At 53.5% G+C, this 18,167-nt stretch overlaps 1 protein-coding gene across 2 annotated transcripts in view; it reads right to left on the reverse strand.

Annotated features, from left to right (window-relative positions):
• The window catches only part of LOC119566015 (prolow-density lipoprotein receptor-related protein 1-like), a 37,378-nt gene extending 21,827 nt beyond the window's left edge, over window positions 1-15,551 (reverse strand). The window contains exons 1-11 of one of the 2 annotated variants that reach the window (XM_043544526.1): window positions 15,362-15,551; window positions 12,302-12,415; window positions 11,799-11,918; window positions 10,213-10,440; window positions 8,720-8,833; window positions 8,466-8,585; window positions 7,446-7,571; window positions 5,691-5,897; window positions 5,016-5,184; window positions 4,434-4,602; window positions 1,101-1,326 (exon numbers count right to left, since the gene is read on the reverse strand). In XM_043544526.1, the coding sequence (XP_043400461.1) occupies window positions 1,101-1,326; window positions 4,434-4,602; window positions 5,016-5,184; window positions 5,691-5,897; window positions 7,446-7,571; window positions 8,466-8,585; window positions 8,720-8,833; window positions 10,213-10,440; window positions 11,799-11,918; window positions 12,302-12,415; window positions 15,362-15,434 (1,666 nt within the window). In that variant the 5' untranslated portion in view covers window positions 15,435-15,551. Of the gene's footprint in view, window positions 1-1,100; window positions 1,327-4,433; window positions 4,603-5,015; window positions 5,185-5,690; window positions 5,898-7,445; window positions 7,572-8,465; window positions 8,586-8,719; window positions 8,834-10,212; window positions 10,441-11,798; window positions 11,919-12,301; window positions 12,419-15,361 lie in introns of both variants that reach the window. The other variant, XM_043544525.1, reaches the window with a different exon arrangement.
• Window positions 15,552-18,167: the final 2,616 nt, after the last annotated feature.

Genomic DNA, 18,167 nt, shown 5'->3' on the forward strand with positions numbered 1-18,167 from the left:
TTGGTATTAGATTACTGACAATATTAAGATTGAGAGATTTGCCTAGAGTCACTGGCTGTGGATTATTCTCTGGACTCCTATGATAGGAGAAACCTACTAGAGAGGTCTTGGGACCTTCTTGCTCCAGCTACTGACAGCTGGTCTTGGAGCAGTGCTTCACTGGCCAGCCCAGAAGCCCATGAATGTTTCTTCTGGGCCACTCAGGCTGTCAGCTACAGCCAGCCAAACCCCGCTGCCTTCTCAGCTGCACTGCTGAAGCATGCAGACCTCCTAGCCACCTTGGCCTAGTAAGAACTTCAGACACCAGTTCAAATCTTCAAAACTTGACAGGAGGATGGCCAGTTCTCAGGTGGGCCCCATTCTTGCTCTTGGGGCATGGATGGGGTGCAAAGGGGCTCAAAGTGGGTTTCCCTTGTTGTGTCTGTGCAAGTTTGGAGCAGCTCAGAGGCTGCTCCAGGGCCTCATGGGAGGCTTTACAGCGGATCCCTTGGGGCCCCACCTGCAGCAAGTACAACTCCCACCAGGAGTCAGAATAGGTATAGCAGAGTCTGCCCATGTCCATGACCTGCCTTCTTTGCCAGGAGCTAGGAGAAGGCCCTGCACAGAGCACTTGTGGTATCCCTATTCAGGCCAGGGAGGCCCCCTGCACAGGCATGGCCTTCCCATGCCCTGTAAGCCCCACCCCACCAGAAGGCTTTGGTGTCATTGACAGACCAGTGACTTACTGAGTAGTCAGATCAGAACGGTCTTCATACCTCATCTGAAGCTGCCCAATGCCTAGTTGATCCTTTGGGGAAAGGAACCCTTTCCATTAACAGGGGAGCAACAGGACTGGAGTGACTAGTTAAAGCTCTCAGTAACTTCCTGCACTGAGAGTCACCATATGGGAGCTACTCTGTTAGCAGAGCAGTGAGCTGAATTGAAGTAGTGCTGTTTGCCACTCAGCAGGTTACCATGATGGGTACTAGGTGCCAGGCTCTGCATTGCTGTAGAATTGGTGAAGTTAGCAGCATCGTGACCAAGTTACTGCAGCATAGCTGGATTCCACCCCCCCCCCCCCCCCACAGAGTTGTGGGGGAAAGCAGTCTGCTCAAACTTACTTGGAGGCTGTTTGAGTTCATGCAGCACGGTGAATGCAGAGATGGAGGTGTTCACCAGCACCACTGTCTCCCCTGGTGAGCTGCGGGAAGCAGAGAGGAGTTTTTCTTGGTCTGCCCAGAAGAACCAGTTCTCAAACACCATGAGTCCCAAAGGGTCCTGATCTTTCAGTAAGATCTCTGGAAAGGAATATCGCCCACTGCCATCCACTTTTATGGTTTCTATGGACTGAAAAAGACAGGTGGATTGAGGAGTCAGTAATGGGGTACCACAACAGCTCTCCAGGATGAGCAGTATTCAGTGATGCAATTGTTACTCTATAAAGCACATTTATATTGTCTGAACAGGAGGAAGTTGTGGCATCTCTTTTCACTAGTGTTTGTAGCAAGCTCCATGGACAGTTTAGTTTTGCCCAGAAGTTTTGAACCTCAGGTCTGCAGGCTGCTCTAGTTCATGCGAGATCTAGCAATCCTGCAGAGACATGATCACAGCTGGTCTCTTGCTGGGAGAGTTTGCAGGTGTCCAGTGAGCTAGTTACCTTGGAAGAGAAGCTGTTTGTAGAGCAGAGTACACAGGGCCATCCCTAGCTGTTCTGGGGCCCTATGCAGCCCCCTGGGGCAGTGTGGGGCCCCAGGCCTCTGTGGGGGGAGCTGGGGGAACCACCCCCCCAGCACTTACCAGCAGCGCAGCTGTGGCTGGATTGCTGCACTTCCCACTGCTGGTGAGTGCAGCCCCAGCCCTGCTGCAGAGCTCAGGGGAGTGGGGGCAGGGCTGGGGCCCTGGGGAAGAGCTGGAGCAGAATGCAGGTCACCAGGAAATTTGGTGCCCCATGCAGCTGCGTACAGGGAAGGATGGCCCTGAGAGTACAAGGCCTTCAGAGCTATACGAGTTAGAATGGTGTCTGTATAATGTAGAAGGGAAGGTGGAGTGATCTTTCTTGCCCTTAACCACCCCTTTACTGCAGAGGTCTTTTAGTAGACAGTTTAAACTAGCCTTGCATGCCTGATCCCAGGTACTCCTATTTAATAGGAAGGCTCATGCTGCTTCACCCCTATGTTCTCCATTTGTATATGGTTAGGATACTTCACAAGGCACACTTTGTACAAAATGTATCATTCAAAACCCCAATCTGCTGATCCTGTGGAAGTGTCTAACTGCATGTAAAGTTATGAAAATTTGCTATAGGATTGTTACTGAAATACTGTAATTCTGGGTAATGCCCACACACCATTTTGGCAGAGGCACGCTCGCATGCCAGCAAGGTGCTAAGGAGCCATTACCTACTTAATGGTCCATTCACCAGTAGGGGGAAGAAATTTACATTGCAGGAACATTCTCAAACCTTGTGTCCACATGGTACTGTCACCATGACTCAGCAAGGATGTTTCCAGCACAACTGGACTTAAAGGGGAAGAGCAGTGCAATCAAAGTGTCTCCTTCCATCTCTGCTCATGAGAGCAGTGACTCAGAACTGAGCAAAGGGAGTAGCCATCTAGGCTGGAAAGGGAGGCAGCCTGAGACATTTTGCTTTTAAGTTCATTTAGGGATCTGGATAAACTGGAGAAACAGTCTAAAATAAATTGCATGAAATTCAATAGGACAAATGTAAAGTACTCCACTTAGGAAGGAACAATCAGTTGCATACATACGAAATGGGAAAGGACTCCTTCCTAGGCAGTACTGCAGAAAGGGATCTGGGGGTCATAGTGGGTCACAAGCTAAATATGAGTCAGTGTAACACTGTTGCAAAAAAACCATGAACATCATTGGGGCTGTATTAGCAGGAGTGTTGTAAGCAAGACACGAGCAGTAATTCTGCTCTGTGCTGATTGGGCCTTATCTGGAGTGAGGTGTCCAGTTCTGGGCACCACATTTCAGGGAAAATGGAGACAATCCAAAGAGCAACACAAGGATTAAAGGTCTAGAAAAAAAAGTGACCGAGAAGGGACATGACAGTTTTCAAAGTACATAAAAGGTTGTTACAAGGAGGAGGGAGGGAGGAAAAATATTCTCCTTAACCTTTGAGGATAGGAGAAGCAATGGGCTTAAATTGCAGCAAGGGAGCTTTAGGTTGGGCATTGGAGGGGCGGGGGAGAGACCTTTGTGTCAGAGTGGTTAAGCCGGGGTGACCAACCTGTGGCTCCAGAGCCACATGGGGCTCTTCAGAGGTTAATATCGGCTCCTTGTATAGCCAGACTCTGGGGCTAGAGCTACAGGTGCCAACTTCCCAATATGCTGGGGTGCTCACTGCTCACGCCCTGGCTGTGCCGCAGGCCCTGCCCCCACTCCACCCCTTCCCCTGAGCCTGCTGTGCCCTTGTGCAGGAGGCTCAGGGGGGAGGAACATCTGGAAACAGCTGACTGGGAGGTGCAGGGAGGGAGCGGGAGGTGATCAGCAGGGCTGCTGGTGGGCAGGAGGTGCTGGGAGCCAGGGGGAGCTGACGTATTACTGTGGCTCTTTGGCAATGTACATTGGTAAGTTCTGCCTCCTTCTCTGTGCAAGTTGGCCACCCTTGGGTTAAGTGCTGGAATAAGATTGCCTAGCAAGATTCCACAGCCTCCATCATTGTCTAACCTGCTCTTAAAAACCTCCAAACACTGTCAGGGATGGTCTAGATGATACTTTAGTCCTGTCCCCTGCCCTCCTGGCAGGGCTAGATGACCTCTCAAGGTCCCTTCCATAAATTATGATTAGCTTGCTGTGTTAGTAATCAATCTGGATTTACACTTGCAATCACTTCAAAACAAGTTGAACTGGAGCAACAGATGATATTGAAACCAGTGTGTTTAAAAAGGGTTTAAGAATCTCCACTGGGGCTGGCAAGTCTGGTGCCGCACCACCCACGGTTGGACTGACTGGAGCATGCACTGTCCAGGGTCCTGACCAGCACAAGGGCACATTTCAGGGAAGCCAGGCTGGGACTGGGGATATGTCGGTGTCACCCTGTATGTAATTTGTGAGTGACTTGTCAGAGCGCTTATTTGGCTAGGAGTACATTTGCATGCTGAAGGCTGTGTGATCAGACACTGGAGGGGTTGCGGCTCACCAGCCAAGCAGTGTAAAAGGCATCCCAGGCAGGAGAGCTGAAAGGGACCCTGCAATCCCGATAGCACCCTGGGGAATGTCACACCCTGGCAGAGTGGCTTAAAACAAGGTTTAGAAATTTCATCATCAAGTAGTAACTGATCTTCAGGCTCCTTTCCCCAGAGAAAGCAAGGCCCAGAAGTCAGCAGTATTTTAGTGACCTGCCAGGGTTGAACTCCTTGGGACAGCCAGCTATTTATGAAGCTGGTCCAATCAGTTATTGGAAACAGGAGCTAGAGATCTCCCTGTACCTCCTTATACCCGCTGATCCAGTACAGTCTGCCAGTTATGGAATCCAGAGTCAGTCCCAAAGGTTCTTCCATGGGGACAACAGCAAGCACTTGTCTGTCAGAGCCATCCATTCCTGCTGCCTCGATCATGGTCCTGCCCTTCTCACCGTGATTCACCCAGTACATGTACCTGCGAGGAAGGTTACAGGACAATGCTAAGTATTGTGTTCTGGCTTGCTAGCTGATATTTGCTTGCAGAGGTAATCATGATGCATACTCAGGCTGCTCTAGGGTGAGAGCCATGCAGGTAGATGGATATCCCAGAGCTCTAGGCTTGTTCCCTTATCAAGGAGATGGCTCAACACATTCCAGGTGCCCTTGACACTGCTTCATGCCAACAGAACAGCTGTAAGCACCAGTATGATGTGAACAAGTGCTCACCAGTGCTCTTACTAGCTAGTAGTGGGACTTCTAGTGAGTTGTGCACTCATGGTTTCTAACAGTCTTAGAGGAAGACTAAAGCACCCAAGATGGAAGCTTAGAGGTTAAAGCAGGCCAATCCAGACTGCTTTAGAGTGGTTCTTGCCCACATCTGGTTCTCACCTTTTTGCTGGATACACAGTCAGCTGCTCAGGTACCAAGTTCTTCTCTAGCACCTTTATGTATCCCCGGCCATCACTTAGACCAGCACAGATTGTCTGGGGGTGGCTGCTGGCCCAGTACAGCTGCCCTGTGAACCAGTCTACAGATATGCTGTTTACACCACGGACATCTAAGAGACAAAGGATTATTAGCTATGAAGTCCCTGCTCACTAATCCTCTGGGGCACAGAGGCAGCTACTAACCCCATGAAATCAGTGCCCCAGAGGAAAGTTCCTTTGCATTAGATGCAGGGGAGGGATGAGGCTTGTTTGTACATGACTAAGGGCAGCACAGGACAGTATGGTCCCTGCTAGAAGAGGCCACCCCATTGTTACTGACTAGCTGTGTTTTGGGATGAGGCATCTTGTACTCAAAGCCAAGTTCTGTTGTGCACATCAGACTTGTAGGACAGATGTGATGAAGCTGCCCTCTATAGACAGAGCTGTGACCTGTTGAGACTTTCCCAGCCCTCCTGCTGGGTGAAGCACTGTACACAGACATCAAGGCTCATTGCTACCTTCAGCTCTCAGGGCAAAGGAGAGTATTTACTGTGTTCTAGCCTCAGAGAGAAAGTGGTACTGTGATCTATTCAACCTTGAAGCCCATAACAGAGTGCCTTATTGCAGGGGCATTTACCTGGGTAGAGTAACATGTTGCCCTTCCCAGGCATATAGATATGCAGACTTTTGCCTTCATCCACCCAGTAATAAGCTTCCCTCAGCAGATCATAAGCAATTGCTCCAGGTGTGGCATTTGTGGAGATGAGGCTCTGATGGGTACGGGTTCTCACATCGAGAAGAACAAGGTCAGGGCCAGTTGCTAGCAAGATTTGCGTAGCATTGTCTACAATGAAAATAGAGGTTATATGCTTGTTACTGAGCCAGCAGGCTCATGACCACCTTCCCTCCACCCCTGCTAAGCTGGAGGGAAAGGCAGGCCTGTGGAGGGAGTCCTGTGCTGCCCATTCCAACATGGAGCTGGGATGCTCTGTCAGCCCCCAGTACACCAATGGTGGGGACAGCCTAGAGTTCAGAGAAGCAGGCTCAGACTGAGCAGGAGCAGCCAGAGGCAGTCTGGTAGCTAGCTGGAGAAAGGCCAGAGAACGGACAGGGGTGAGTAGTAGCTGCAGTCAGAGGCTACAGGGCAGCACCACTTATGCAGGAGAGGGGATCCCAGCTAGGACAATGCCTTAATGTGCTGCTCCTGGGGGCTAGGAGGGGATCTTCCTGGTAAGATCAGTACCCCTTGTACTGTCTGGCAGCCCTAGTAAAGAGTCTCCCACTCCCCAAAATGCAGCAATGTGTATGGGGATACCAAGGGCTGGAGCAGCTGCCTGAGCTGGTGATTTGTAGAGCCTGCTACTAGACTTCTAGATGCAATGGCGCACTGGTGCTCGCAGCTGCACCTTGCAGTGGGGTCAGTTCTCGTGTAACTGGAAGTGATCTACTCCAGAGCAGTCTTGCCATGAGTTGGCTGCCTGTACCCACCAATCTTAGTGGGAGTGGGCCTTCTGCATGGCCACATGTAGTGCTGCTAGGATCTCTTTTTATTCAAGCCTCACTGGGATGCAGCTGCCTCTGGATGAATTGCTGCAGGTAACTGGCACTTGTTGCACCGAAGGTGCATGGGGGAGGTCAGAGCAGGTTACATGGCATTCCCTTGATTGCAGAAGGTTTTTCTAGACACCATTACCAGGATTAGCATCTGGTTCTAGGAGCCAGATATTGCTAATCTAATGCACACACATTAGTTTAACCCCTCTGGCATTAGAGCTAGAGGCCTTCTCATCTTACTTGATAGGAGGACTTAGAACTGTTCTCCATTGCTAAACCAGGCAGAGGCTTGCTTGGATTCTGTACACAGCATCATGCACTGCTATTAACAGTGGCAGCTGTGCCCAGGCCTGCTTTTCAGTGCTCAGCCCTTCCAGGATCTCAGAGACCTTGTCTACATACTGATGGGCCCCCTCTAGTTCAAGACTTACCCCCCATCTAGCTGGGGTCTCCCCACTCTGGGCGGTCAGGCTAATACCAAGGCCTGTTCAGGACTGGTGGCCAGTTTCAGTCTGTCCCCCAGAGAAGGGGAACGTGCACACTCTAAACAGGGTTTGCTGGGAGAGTCAAGTTTATGGACATGTTTATGAAGGGACAGGAATTATGCTCAAGTTGCCAGTCCCCATAACCTTGGGGAGGGGTCAGCCAGGTAAGTTTGGTATAGCTGCCACTTGCAATATCAGCTGGGTTACCAATTATGGCAAGCCAAGCAGTAGAATCATTGCTGCAGTCTTCCTAGCAGTAGGAAAGCTAAACACTTTTCATGTGTTAGCCTGACTTTCAACTGGCAATAGGAGGAGCCCAGTCCCACCACCTGTGGTCATCAGGTGTTACTTACCAGCAACTTCACAGATGGTGCCGGAGTGGAGCTGGTACCCTTTTACACAGTCACAGGTAAAAGAACCAAGTGTGTTCTTACACAGCTGGCTACAGGGACTATACACAAGGGAACATTCATCCACATCTGTAAGGGGAGAATGTCACTAGGTTAGGAAACTGACCAGCCAGTAACTCAGGTAAACTTTCTAGGCCAGTCTGTACATGTTGCCCATTAGAGAAGCTGACTAGGAACAAGTGCTACCACAGTGTTTGTGGAATTCAGGTCTGAGGAAAAACTCTCAGTTCCAAGCTGCTCTCCAAGCAGAGAACTTTCCAGTACCTGCTCTTACATTCCAAGTGGTGGAAAACGCCTACCACCACCACGTGTGCAAGTTTGTGGTGTGGCCAGACAAGATGTTTCCCCACAGCAGCAAGCCAGCATGCCCACAGCAGCAGATACAGTCATATCAGCCAGCAGTGAAATACTACAGGAATTTAACCCCAGTCAGGTCCCATCTTCATGGGCAATATGGTCCTCTGGTGCACTAGTGACCATATTGTGTCTTGTGCCCTTTCCAAGAGGCACAAGATTTGTAGGCTGCTGTGTTTCTCCCCTCTTCTCCTAGACTGAATCCTTGCCTGGGCATGCCTCAAGAACTCTTAAGGTGAAGACAAACCTTCGTAAAGGCCAGTATAGTGTATTAACACTAATACCCCTGGATGGGTAAGAAACCTAGAACCTCTGGATCTTAAAGCATGAGCCTCTGCCAGAGTTAAGAGTCATGGCTTTTAGCCAAGGCTGTATCAGACCATGACTGGCTGCCTGCAGAGGCCAGACTACATATAACCCTGGAAACACTCACTACTGGTCAACTGGAGTCCCACCAGCCATGGACTCCCCACTATGGGGAAAGGAAAGAGCTCCCTGCCCCAACATCTACAAAGCAGATTGCTCTGGTTGACGAGAGCATGCTCTCAAGTAGCTTTTGGAGACTCCCCTCATGCCCCTTCAGGAGATTGTCAAACAGCTGTGCCCTACCAGTGCAGTTCTGTCCATCAGCCTGGAGCTCCCATCCAGCGCCACAAGAACACCTCACGCCCCAGCTGGTGTCAGTACATGTCTCCATGCAGCCTCCATTGCTCAGAGAGCAATTTTTGCCTGCATAAAAAAGGGAACAAGCCTTGACATGTGAAGTTGTGTTCAGAGGCTTCCTCACAGGATGTTACACTTCTGACACTTTCTGCTGTAGAACTGCTCATAGACCATAAAGACGTAGCGAGCTGTTACATTACCACAAGTACTGCGTTCGTCAGTCCCATCTAGACAGTCTTCTGCCTTGTTGCACATTAGAGATTCCAGGATGCATTTCCCCTCATCGCACTGGATCATGCCTTCTGGGCAGTGGGCTGTAAGAAGATATGTTGCAAGTGAGGGCAGTAGCAGAGCATCTTGTAAGAGGTAATTGTTGCCACACATTCACCAGAGAGGTTGTCTGACAGACTCCTTGGACAGAACTAAAGTTGATAAGAACTTTAGTTTCTGATGCTAGCTATTTTCCTGTCTGAGGCTATGCCAAGGCTCTGTGGAAGTTTGTATTTGGAGTCCTGATGCATCAGGGAGCTTTCAACTAAAGTATTAAAATTTGTTTTCACTACTCTGATTTAGCAAGATGTGCATGAAACATTCCCAATTGTGTACTCCTGCTGCTTACTCCTAGGCTAGATCAGTGTGATATTACAATGGATTGCTGTGAAAAGCAGGCTGTCAGAAGTTCAACTCTTATTTCAGATTAATGAGTAGATTGCTTAGGATGTGGGCTAACCTGGATACAGATACAGCAGATGGCAAGCGTGGTTCATCAGGACTGACTTTGTCTGCTTCAGAAGAAAGTTGTGGTCCATAATTATGGAGTGGGGTATGGAGATGCACCTCAGCTGTCTGAGGACTAAACTTACTTCCATATTCCTACTACATGGAGTAAGAGCCAGAGTTTGACTATGGAGAACAACTATGACTATGGCCTTCTAGGCTGGTTTATGGAAATTCACCACATGGAGTTGTCCCCTTCAGTGTCTGGACACTTCCATTTCAGGTGGAGTTATTTTAGTGGTTTCATCTCTTTTTAGCTCTAGAGGACTAACTTAGCAGAGCACCTTGTTAGGGCACATGTGTAATAAGTTAGTCTTTTAATCATTACCTGTTATCTCAGAGGCTGTCCAGAGAAACTGGCCATAAGCAATAGCCAGGCCTGACAGTACAAGTCTTAACAATGTTTCATTAAAGTGGTGGAAGATACTTGAATAGTGTAAAGTCAGATTCTCCCCCCCACCCCAATTCCCCAAACTCCATGGATGTGGGTCTACACAGCATTTGAGCTAGTGGGAGTAAGTGTCCCATCATGGGTTGCTACACTTAGGTAGTCAGGGTTCAGACAGTTTTGGGCTCTGAAATTCATCTCCTTCCCTAGGGCTTCAGAGGAAGAGCTCCAGCCCAAGCTGCACTTGAAGTACTGTCTGTACAGACATTTTTAGAATACTAGCCAAAGTCTAACTGGCCCATGATGGGGGGGCTCACTCCCATTAATTCAGATGCTGTGTAGATATACCCCATTAGTTTTCCCTTCTGACCCCATCACAGCAAGATGAAAAGTTTTATTGCCACTAAGGTTTAAGTGGCTAGAGGTGGATTCAGCACAAGATTTTAGGTAAATTAGAGATGGCCATGTGGTTGGCCAATTACCTTGTTCTTGTACATGTCAAAAAAAATACCATTACCAGTTACATACCACAGACTTCTTCATCTGAAGAATCTCCACAGTTGTTGATGCCATTACACTTCCAGTCCTCCATAATGCACACTTTGTTCTTACATTGCCATTGTCCTGGTAGACAGTGGTTCTGGGGACAGTTTGCTTCATCTGAACCATCTTCACAATCTTTGTGGAGGTCACAGATCTCCCAAGGATCAATACATTGAGAACTCCCCCGACATGGAACTTTTCTGTCTCTACAGACTATCATAAGAGACAACAGGTTACCATAACAGCAGTTTACCAACTAAATTCTGGTTTGGTCAGGTATAAAGGGACTAGTGGCTTACTGGATAAGGCAGAAGTTGTTGAAATCTCCTATCTGTCCAGTGTTCTGTGATCAAGTGATCAATTTGATTGACACTAATCTGTAGTTGGGAGGAAGACTCCTTCAGCAGGATTTTGGCCATTTCAATTTTCCCTCAGATTTAAGAGGCACCCTTGTTCTCTAAGCCCCAATCGCTACCTTGACGTTCAGGCATCTAGTGTCTAGTAGCCTTCACTTGCTGAAGGCTCAAGTTTTGCTTGGCAGAGACATGAGCGGTCTCTTCAACAGGTCAATATTTAGTTACTAGACACCAGAAAACAGCAAGCAAGAACAATCCTACGGCAAGTGAACCCCAGGAAACTTAAGGTTAGATCAGTGGGAAGGGTTGTTTGAACAACATTCCTGCACTTTAAAATCAGCCATGTGCCAGACTAGCCATCCCAGGTAAGAAGCACCCTGGGGTCCAGTGAAGTAAGTTTACAGGATTGAGATTTGCTTCATTAAGAGGCTCCCACTAAGTCAGTCTTGGAAAAGGGCCCAATACAATAGTACGGGGCAGTTTAATAGTGTTATTTACCTGAATAAAGAGCCCTCACTAAATATCAGGTCACCCATTGAGTTGGTCTTTGCCTACAGTCCAGTTACAAGCAAGCCATTCCTTGTACAACATGGAAGGTGAAATTTGTTCATATTAAGGAGCTCAGGCACTCACATTTGACTCTAAGTTGGGACTCTGTTGCATGGCTTGTAAAAAAAAAATCCAGCCTCTTGGTCTTCAGGAGGCAATTGCAGTCTTAACGCCCCCAAAAAAGCTAGTGGTTCTAAAGCACCATTCTACCAAGCAGAGTGGAGATGCCCACCACTTCCCCAGAAAGCTAACTGGGGGTATAGGTGCCCAACACTCAGGGCAGGGAAAAGGGCCTACCATGATATGCCATTCAGTTATCAGACATGGGTTATGGTCCCCCTCATCCAGAAAGCCAATGTTGTCTGGATTTCCAGTATTGAGGGGGACAGACAAAGAAGCAGACTCCTTCCTTCTGCTTTTCTGACACTAGATGCAATCATACTTGACCATGCATTTATGGAATCCTCACTCTGCAGGAGGAATTTCAGTGGGAGGAACCACAGCTCAGCTAATCTCTAGCTCTAGAGGTCTGCTGCAACCAAGCATGCATCCAGTAGTCAGATCTTTGCTGTTAAAGCAAGTAGCTGATGGAGCATTTGGGAACTACATTTCTAGATACACTTTGCCTCTAAGTATCTGTATTGATAAGCTTAGTGCAATACATACCACAGTTTCTCTCATCTGAGCCATCTATGCAGTCACTGGTACCATCACAGAGCCAGCTACTAGAAATGCACCCTCCATTGTCACACTGCCATGCATTTGGGTCACCACGACATGCTGCTTCTGAACAGCAAGAAGGAAAGACAGGAAAGTCTTTAACAGCTGTGACATGACAGGGCAGCAATAGTGGCTTGCCTTGCAAATTGTACAATACCGCTATCCTGTGGGCATGTTGGACCCTTCCAGTCTAGAGAAGAGAAACCAAGCATTTAACTGCTAGGCTAATGCCACTAGCATGATGTTGCAGCAGTCCAATTTGCCACAGATAGCCACTGCTTGCTTGATGACTAGAGCCGGTTAAAAAACCAAAATATAGGCATCCAATGAAGTGAGCTGTAGCTCACGAAAGCTTATGCTCAAATAAATTGGTTAGTCTCTAAGGTGCCACAAGTCCTCCTTTTCTTTTTGCGAATACAGACTAACACGGCTGTTACTCTAAAACTCACCACAGTGCTCATCAGTCCCATCTGGGCACTCTTGTTCTCCATTACAGAGCCACATGAAAGGAATACATTTCTCTGCACACGCAGCCTGCTGCAAGGCATGACAATTTCTTTCACCTGCCGAGAAACAGATGTGCAAGGCTGGAGTCAGAGTGTAGGCAGCCTGCCAGGTTCAAAAACTAGAGACTCAGTTGTAAGTGTTCGTTCCAGCAGGAGCAATTTGTTGCTGCAGCACATAGGAAGATCAGACTTGGCAGCCCTTGGAAGAATCTAAAGAAGATTGACAACCTGGACTGATTTGAGAGGAGGCAGCGAAGTGGCAAGGACACCAGTTGGTCACAGGCTAGTTACAGGTTAGAATTGATAGCTATTCCTGGTCCTTGGGGAGGGGAGGCAAAAGTCTACACCTGATACCTTGCTGTTGGGATGCCATGGTGTATTCTTTAACCAAGGCTCCTCCTTCATTTCTGATTATATAGTCCAGAAAGCAGTCTGGTCAGGACTGCTAGGGTCTCCTAAGACTAGAGCTGTCCAATGCCCAAGTATGATGTCTCAGTGAGGGATGGAGGGAGGGAGTATACTAGCATCAGTGATTCAATAGCCATTTGCACTATGCACTTGAGTATGGAGTGACGCTCTTCTGGTAAAGGTGGCACCCAGGGCACTTAGCACTTCCTGCTGCAGGACCAGGTCTAGATCAGCCCCACACCAGATGTAACAGCCCAAGGGGCAGACTGGATAGATTCCTGTGAGCCTAGAAGCAGGATGTAAGAGATATCAAAAGAGTCTGTCCTACACTAGTGACTGGGAATGTTCCTCTCTAGCTAGCATCTGTGCTTTCCTGCTTTGTCACAAGAGGTTTGATTGGTCCTTCTGTACCCTGCCATGCTATTTCACACCAAGAGCAATAGAAACTGGTCAACGTAGGGGCCTCCAACTCTAAAGATTAGTAGTGGTCCACTAGAGGCCAAATGAGGAACTGCTAAACTGCCCATTATGCATGGTCAGCTACATGAAGAGCCAGTTTTAATATAGTCTAGTTAGGGTTACTGACTAGAGACAGCTGCTCCTTCTTAGAGCCTCAGCACCACAGAGGTAATGCATGCAGCCTGAGACAGCCCTGTTACCGCCCCAGCGAGCCTGCTTTGCCCACTGGCCTCGTCAGACTGACCGATCCCAGCAGGAAGGCATATGCAACTTTTAGCCTCCCTCCAGCAGCCACCCCAAGGAGCAAGGTGTGAAAAAAACAGAGGCAGAGTTATTCTTTCCTTCTGGCAGCATACAGCCAAGCTAAAGGGTTGCATGTAGGGGCTTGGTGGGGTCCCCACTTGCCCTACCATACTAAAGTGCTTGAACCCTCAGTAAGTGGTACACCACAGCAGTGGTTCTCAGCCTCTCCATTTGCAGATCTGCAAAAAAATTTCCAGTGGAGGCAAGGACCCCTTTGGAAATCCTAGATGGGTCTGCAGACCCACAGGTTGAGAAACCTCTGGAGTACAGCACACCCCGCCTTCAGATACAGCTGCGCTGTTGGCTAGCAGTCACTGGACTGAGTCATTTTGTTAGCATTGGACATACCCAAGGGCTTCACATTGCATGAAGCAAGAGCACTGTATCTGCAGTGGTTTTCAACCGCTCTTCATTTGCAGACCCCTTTGGAAATCTATTGTATGTATAGAGGGGCCGAGAGCTATATACACTCGTGGTGCCCAGGCTCCAGCAATATTCAGGGCCCGGCTCCATCAATGTTTAGGGCCTGGTCTCGCCCCCAGCCCTGCCGCCGCCCCGCCCCCCACCTCTCCCCTGAATGTCCCCCAGCCTCCACTTGCTACCCCTGCTCACGTCCCCAAGCCCCCAACTCAGGCTGACTCTGCTCTGCCAGCTCCCCGCATCAACCGCTGCCAGTGTCCCCCCCATTCACCAATGGCAGGGCAGGCTGCCCTTACCCTGCCCTTCCGCCCTATCCCTGAGCCTCTCGAACACCCCAAACCCCTCAGCCCCAGCCAGGGCCCTCATCCCCCATCCCCCTGCACCCTAATCTTCTGTCCCAGCCCTGAGCACCCTCCCACACCCCAAACTCCCTCCCACACCCCCAACCTAGAGCATGCACCCAAACTCCATCCCAGACCCCCTCCCCAACCCAAATTCCCTCCCAGAGCCTGCACACCTCCTGTACCCTAATCCCCAGCCCATGGCCTGCACCCCAGACCTCCCTCCCCCCACCCAAACTCCCTCACAGAGCCTTAGGCAGGTCAGGGAGGAGGTTCTGGGCACCACCAACATTTCTACAAACCTGCCACATGTCTTGAAGTCTGTTCAGTCAGTTTTCAGTCTTAACTCTTTCACAGACCCCTTCAACCTAGTCTGCAAGCCCCCAGGGGTCCATGGGCCACAGGTTAAAACCATTGGTCTAGGACACTTGACATGTTCCCCCCCCCCACACACACATACTTGTGATTGCAGGTCTTGGTAAAAAGACTATCCTGGAGCAGATGCCATGTGCATTCCCATTATCCCCGATCACACTTCAGCTCAGGGGACCTTCACCTTAGACAACTGACTATGCAAACTAAGAAAAACAACCCCCTGGCATTCAACCCTGCCCCCAGGAGGCAACAGGAGCCCCCATGGTTTCCCCTCTCACACAGGAGCCTTGTTAAGGGAGGGGAGCCTTGCAGGGCCCCTGAACTAAGCTAGTTTGGGTCCAGAGTCAATGCCCAGGGCAATTAAGCAGGCAAGTGCCACAAGCCCCCCCCAGAAGGGACACCGAGAGTTCACAGCCCTGGCACCTAATCGACCCGGGCAGCAGCCGCCAGGGAAGCTCCCCGAAACGAGCACCTGGAGGGAGAACAACTCCCGGCTCGGGCGGTGGCGACCCAGGCGGCGCCTCGGGGAGGGCGGCCGGGGAAGGAAGGGGCTACCCGCGCCGCTGGGACCGGACCCACCCTCCAGCTTGCCCCGGGGCCGAACCAGGGACCCCGCCTCCAAGCCCTGCCCGCCCCGCAGCCCCGCGCTGCGCCCGCCCCATGCCAGGACCCCCCTGCCCGAGCCCGGCCCGCTCACCTGTGCCGGGCAGCGAGCGGCCGAAGCCGGCGGCGAGGGCCAGGAGCAGCAGGCGGAGCGCGGCGCGCCGCATGGTGCGGGAGCGGTGCGGGTGCGGGAGGGAAAGAGGGAGCGCGAGGAGCCAGGGCGCGCGGCGGGGCTTTATCCCCGGGCCCGGGCCCCCATTGGGCCGGGCTGGAGCAGCCGGGCGTTAATCGCCGGGCGGGGCCCCGCCGCCCCCACCTGGCGCGGCAGCAGGTGGATGCGGCTCTCGTTGGCCAGTCACAGAGCCAGGGGCTCCTCCTGCCCTGCCCCGCCTGGCAGACAGCCGTGCCCCCCCCTGCCAGGGGATCCCCACTGCCCTGCCTGGCAGACAGCCGTGTCCCCCTGCCCTGCCCCCTGGCATACCGCTGTGCCCCCCCTGCCCCGCCTGGCATACTGTTGTGCCCCCCCTGCCCCGCCTGGCAGACAGCTGTGCCGCCCCGCCAGGGGATCCCCACTGCCCCGCCTGGCAGACAGCCGTGCCCCCCCTGCCCTGCCCCGCCTGGCATACTGCTGTGCCCCCCCTGCCCCGCCTGGCAGACAGCTGTGCCCCCACTGCCAGGGGATCCCCCCTGCCCCACCTGGCAGACAGCCATGACCCCCCTGCCCTGCCTGGCAGACAGCTGGGCCCCCACTGCCGGGGATCCCCACTGCCCTGCCAGGCATACCGCTGTGCCCCCTTGCCTCCCTCCTGCCCCGCCTGGCATACTGCTGTGCCCCCCTGCCCTGCCCTGCCTGGCATATAGCTGTGCCCCCTGCCCTGCCTGGCATACCGCTGTGCCCCCCTGCCCCACCTGGCAGACAGCCATGCCCCCCTTGCCCTGCCCAGCCTGGCATACCGCTGTGCCCCCCTGCCCTGCCCCGCCTGGCATATAACTCTGCCCCCCCACCCCGCCTGGCATACCACTGTGCCCCCCTGTCCTGCCCCGCCTGGCATATAACTGTGCCCCCCCACCCCGCCTGGCATACCACTGTGCCCCCCTGCCCTGCCCCGCCTGGCATATAACTGTGCCCCCCACCCCGCCTGGCATACTGCTGTGCCCCCTGCCCTGCCTGGCATATGGCTGTGCCCCCCTGCCCTGCCTGGCATACCACTGTGCCCTCCTACCCTGCCCCGTCTGGCATATAGCTGTGCCCCCACTGCCCTGCCCCACCTGGCAGACAGCCATGCCCCCACTGCCCTGCCCCCTGGCATACCACTGTGCTCCCCCTGCCCTGCCTGGCAGACAGCAGTGTCCCCACTGCCAGGGGATCCCCACTGCCCTGCCTGGCAGACAGCCGTGCCCCCCGGCCCTGCCCCCTGGCATACCGCTGTGCCCCCCCTGCCCCGCCTGGCATACTGCAGTGCCCTCCCTGCCCCTCCTGGCAGACAGCCGTGCCCCCCTCCCCTGCCCCGCCTGGCAGACAGCTGTGCCGCCCTGCCAGGGGATCCCCACTGCCCTGCCTGGCAGACAGCCGTGCCCCCCTGCCCTGCCCCCTGGCATACCGCTGTGCCCCCCCTGCCCCGCCTGGCATACTGTTGTGCCCCCCCTGCCCCGCCTGGCAGACAGCTGTGCCGCCCCGCCAGGGGATCCCCACTGCCCCGCCTGGCAGACAGCCGTGCCCCCCCTGCCCTGCCCCGCCTGGCATACTGCTGTGCCCCCCCTGCCCCGCCTGGCAGACAGCTGTGCCGCCCCGCCAGGGGATCCCCACTGCCCCACCTGGCAGACAGCCGTGCCCCCCCTGCCCTGCCCCGCCTGGCATACTGCTGTGCCCCCCTGCCCCGCCTGGCAGACAGCTGTGCCCCCACTGCCAGGGGATCCCCCCTGCCCCACCTGGCAGACAGCCATGACCCCCCGGCCCTGCCTGGCAGACAGCTGGGCCCCCACTGCCGGGGATCCCCACTGCCCTGCCAGGCATACCGCTGTGCCCCCTTGCCCCCCTCCTGCCCCGCCTGGCATACTGCTGTGCCCCCCTGCCCTGCCCTGCCTGGCATAAAGCTGTGCCCCCTGCCCTGCCTGGCATACCGCTGTGCCCCCCTGCCCCACCTGGCAGACAGCCATGCCCCCCTTGCCCTGCCCTGCCTGGCATACCGCTGTGCCCCCCCTGCCCTGCCCCGCCTGGCATATAACTCTGCCCCCCCACCCCGCCTGGCATACCACTGTGCCCCCCTGTCCTGCCCCGCCTGGCATATAACTGTGCCCCCCCACCCTGCCTGGCATACCACTGTGCCCCCCTGCCCTGCCCCGCCTGGCATATAACTGTGCCCCCCCCACCCCGCCTGGCATACTGCTGTGCCCCCTGCCCTGCCTGGCATATGGCTGTGCCCCCCTGCCCTGCCTGGCATACCACTGTGCCCTCCTACCCTGCCCCGTCTGGCATATAGCTGTGCCCCCACTGCCCTGCCCCACCTGGCAGACAGCCATGCCCCCACTGCCCTGCCCCCTGGCATACCACTGTGCTCCCCCTGCCCTGCCTGGCAGACAGCAGTGTCCCCACTGCCAGGGGATCCCCACTGCCCTGCCTGGCAGACAGCCGTGCCCCCCTGCCCTGCCCCCTGGCATACCGCTGTGCCCCCCCTGCCCCGCCTGGCATACTGCAGTGCCCTCCCTGCCCCTCCTGGCAGACAGCCGTGCCCCCCTCCCCTGCCCCGCCTGGCAGACAGCTGTGCCGCCCTGCCAGGGGATCCCCACTGCCTTGCCTGGCAGACAGCCGTGCCCCCCTGCCCTGCCCCGCCTGGCATACCGCTGTGCCCCCCCTGCCCCGCCTGGCAGACAGCTGTGCCCCCACTGCCAGGGGATCCCCC

The sequence above is a fragment of the Chelonia mydas genome, chromosome 4 (genome assembly GCF_015237465.2).
Source record: "Chelonia mydas isolate rCheMyd1 chromosome 4, rCheMyd1.pri.v2, whole genome shotgun sequence".
Classification (NCBI taxonomy): domain Eukaryota; kingdom Metazoa; phylum Chordata; order Testudines; family Cheloniidae; genus Chelonia; species Chelonia mydas.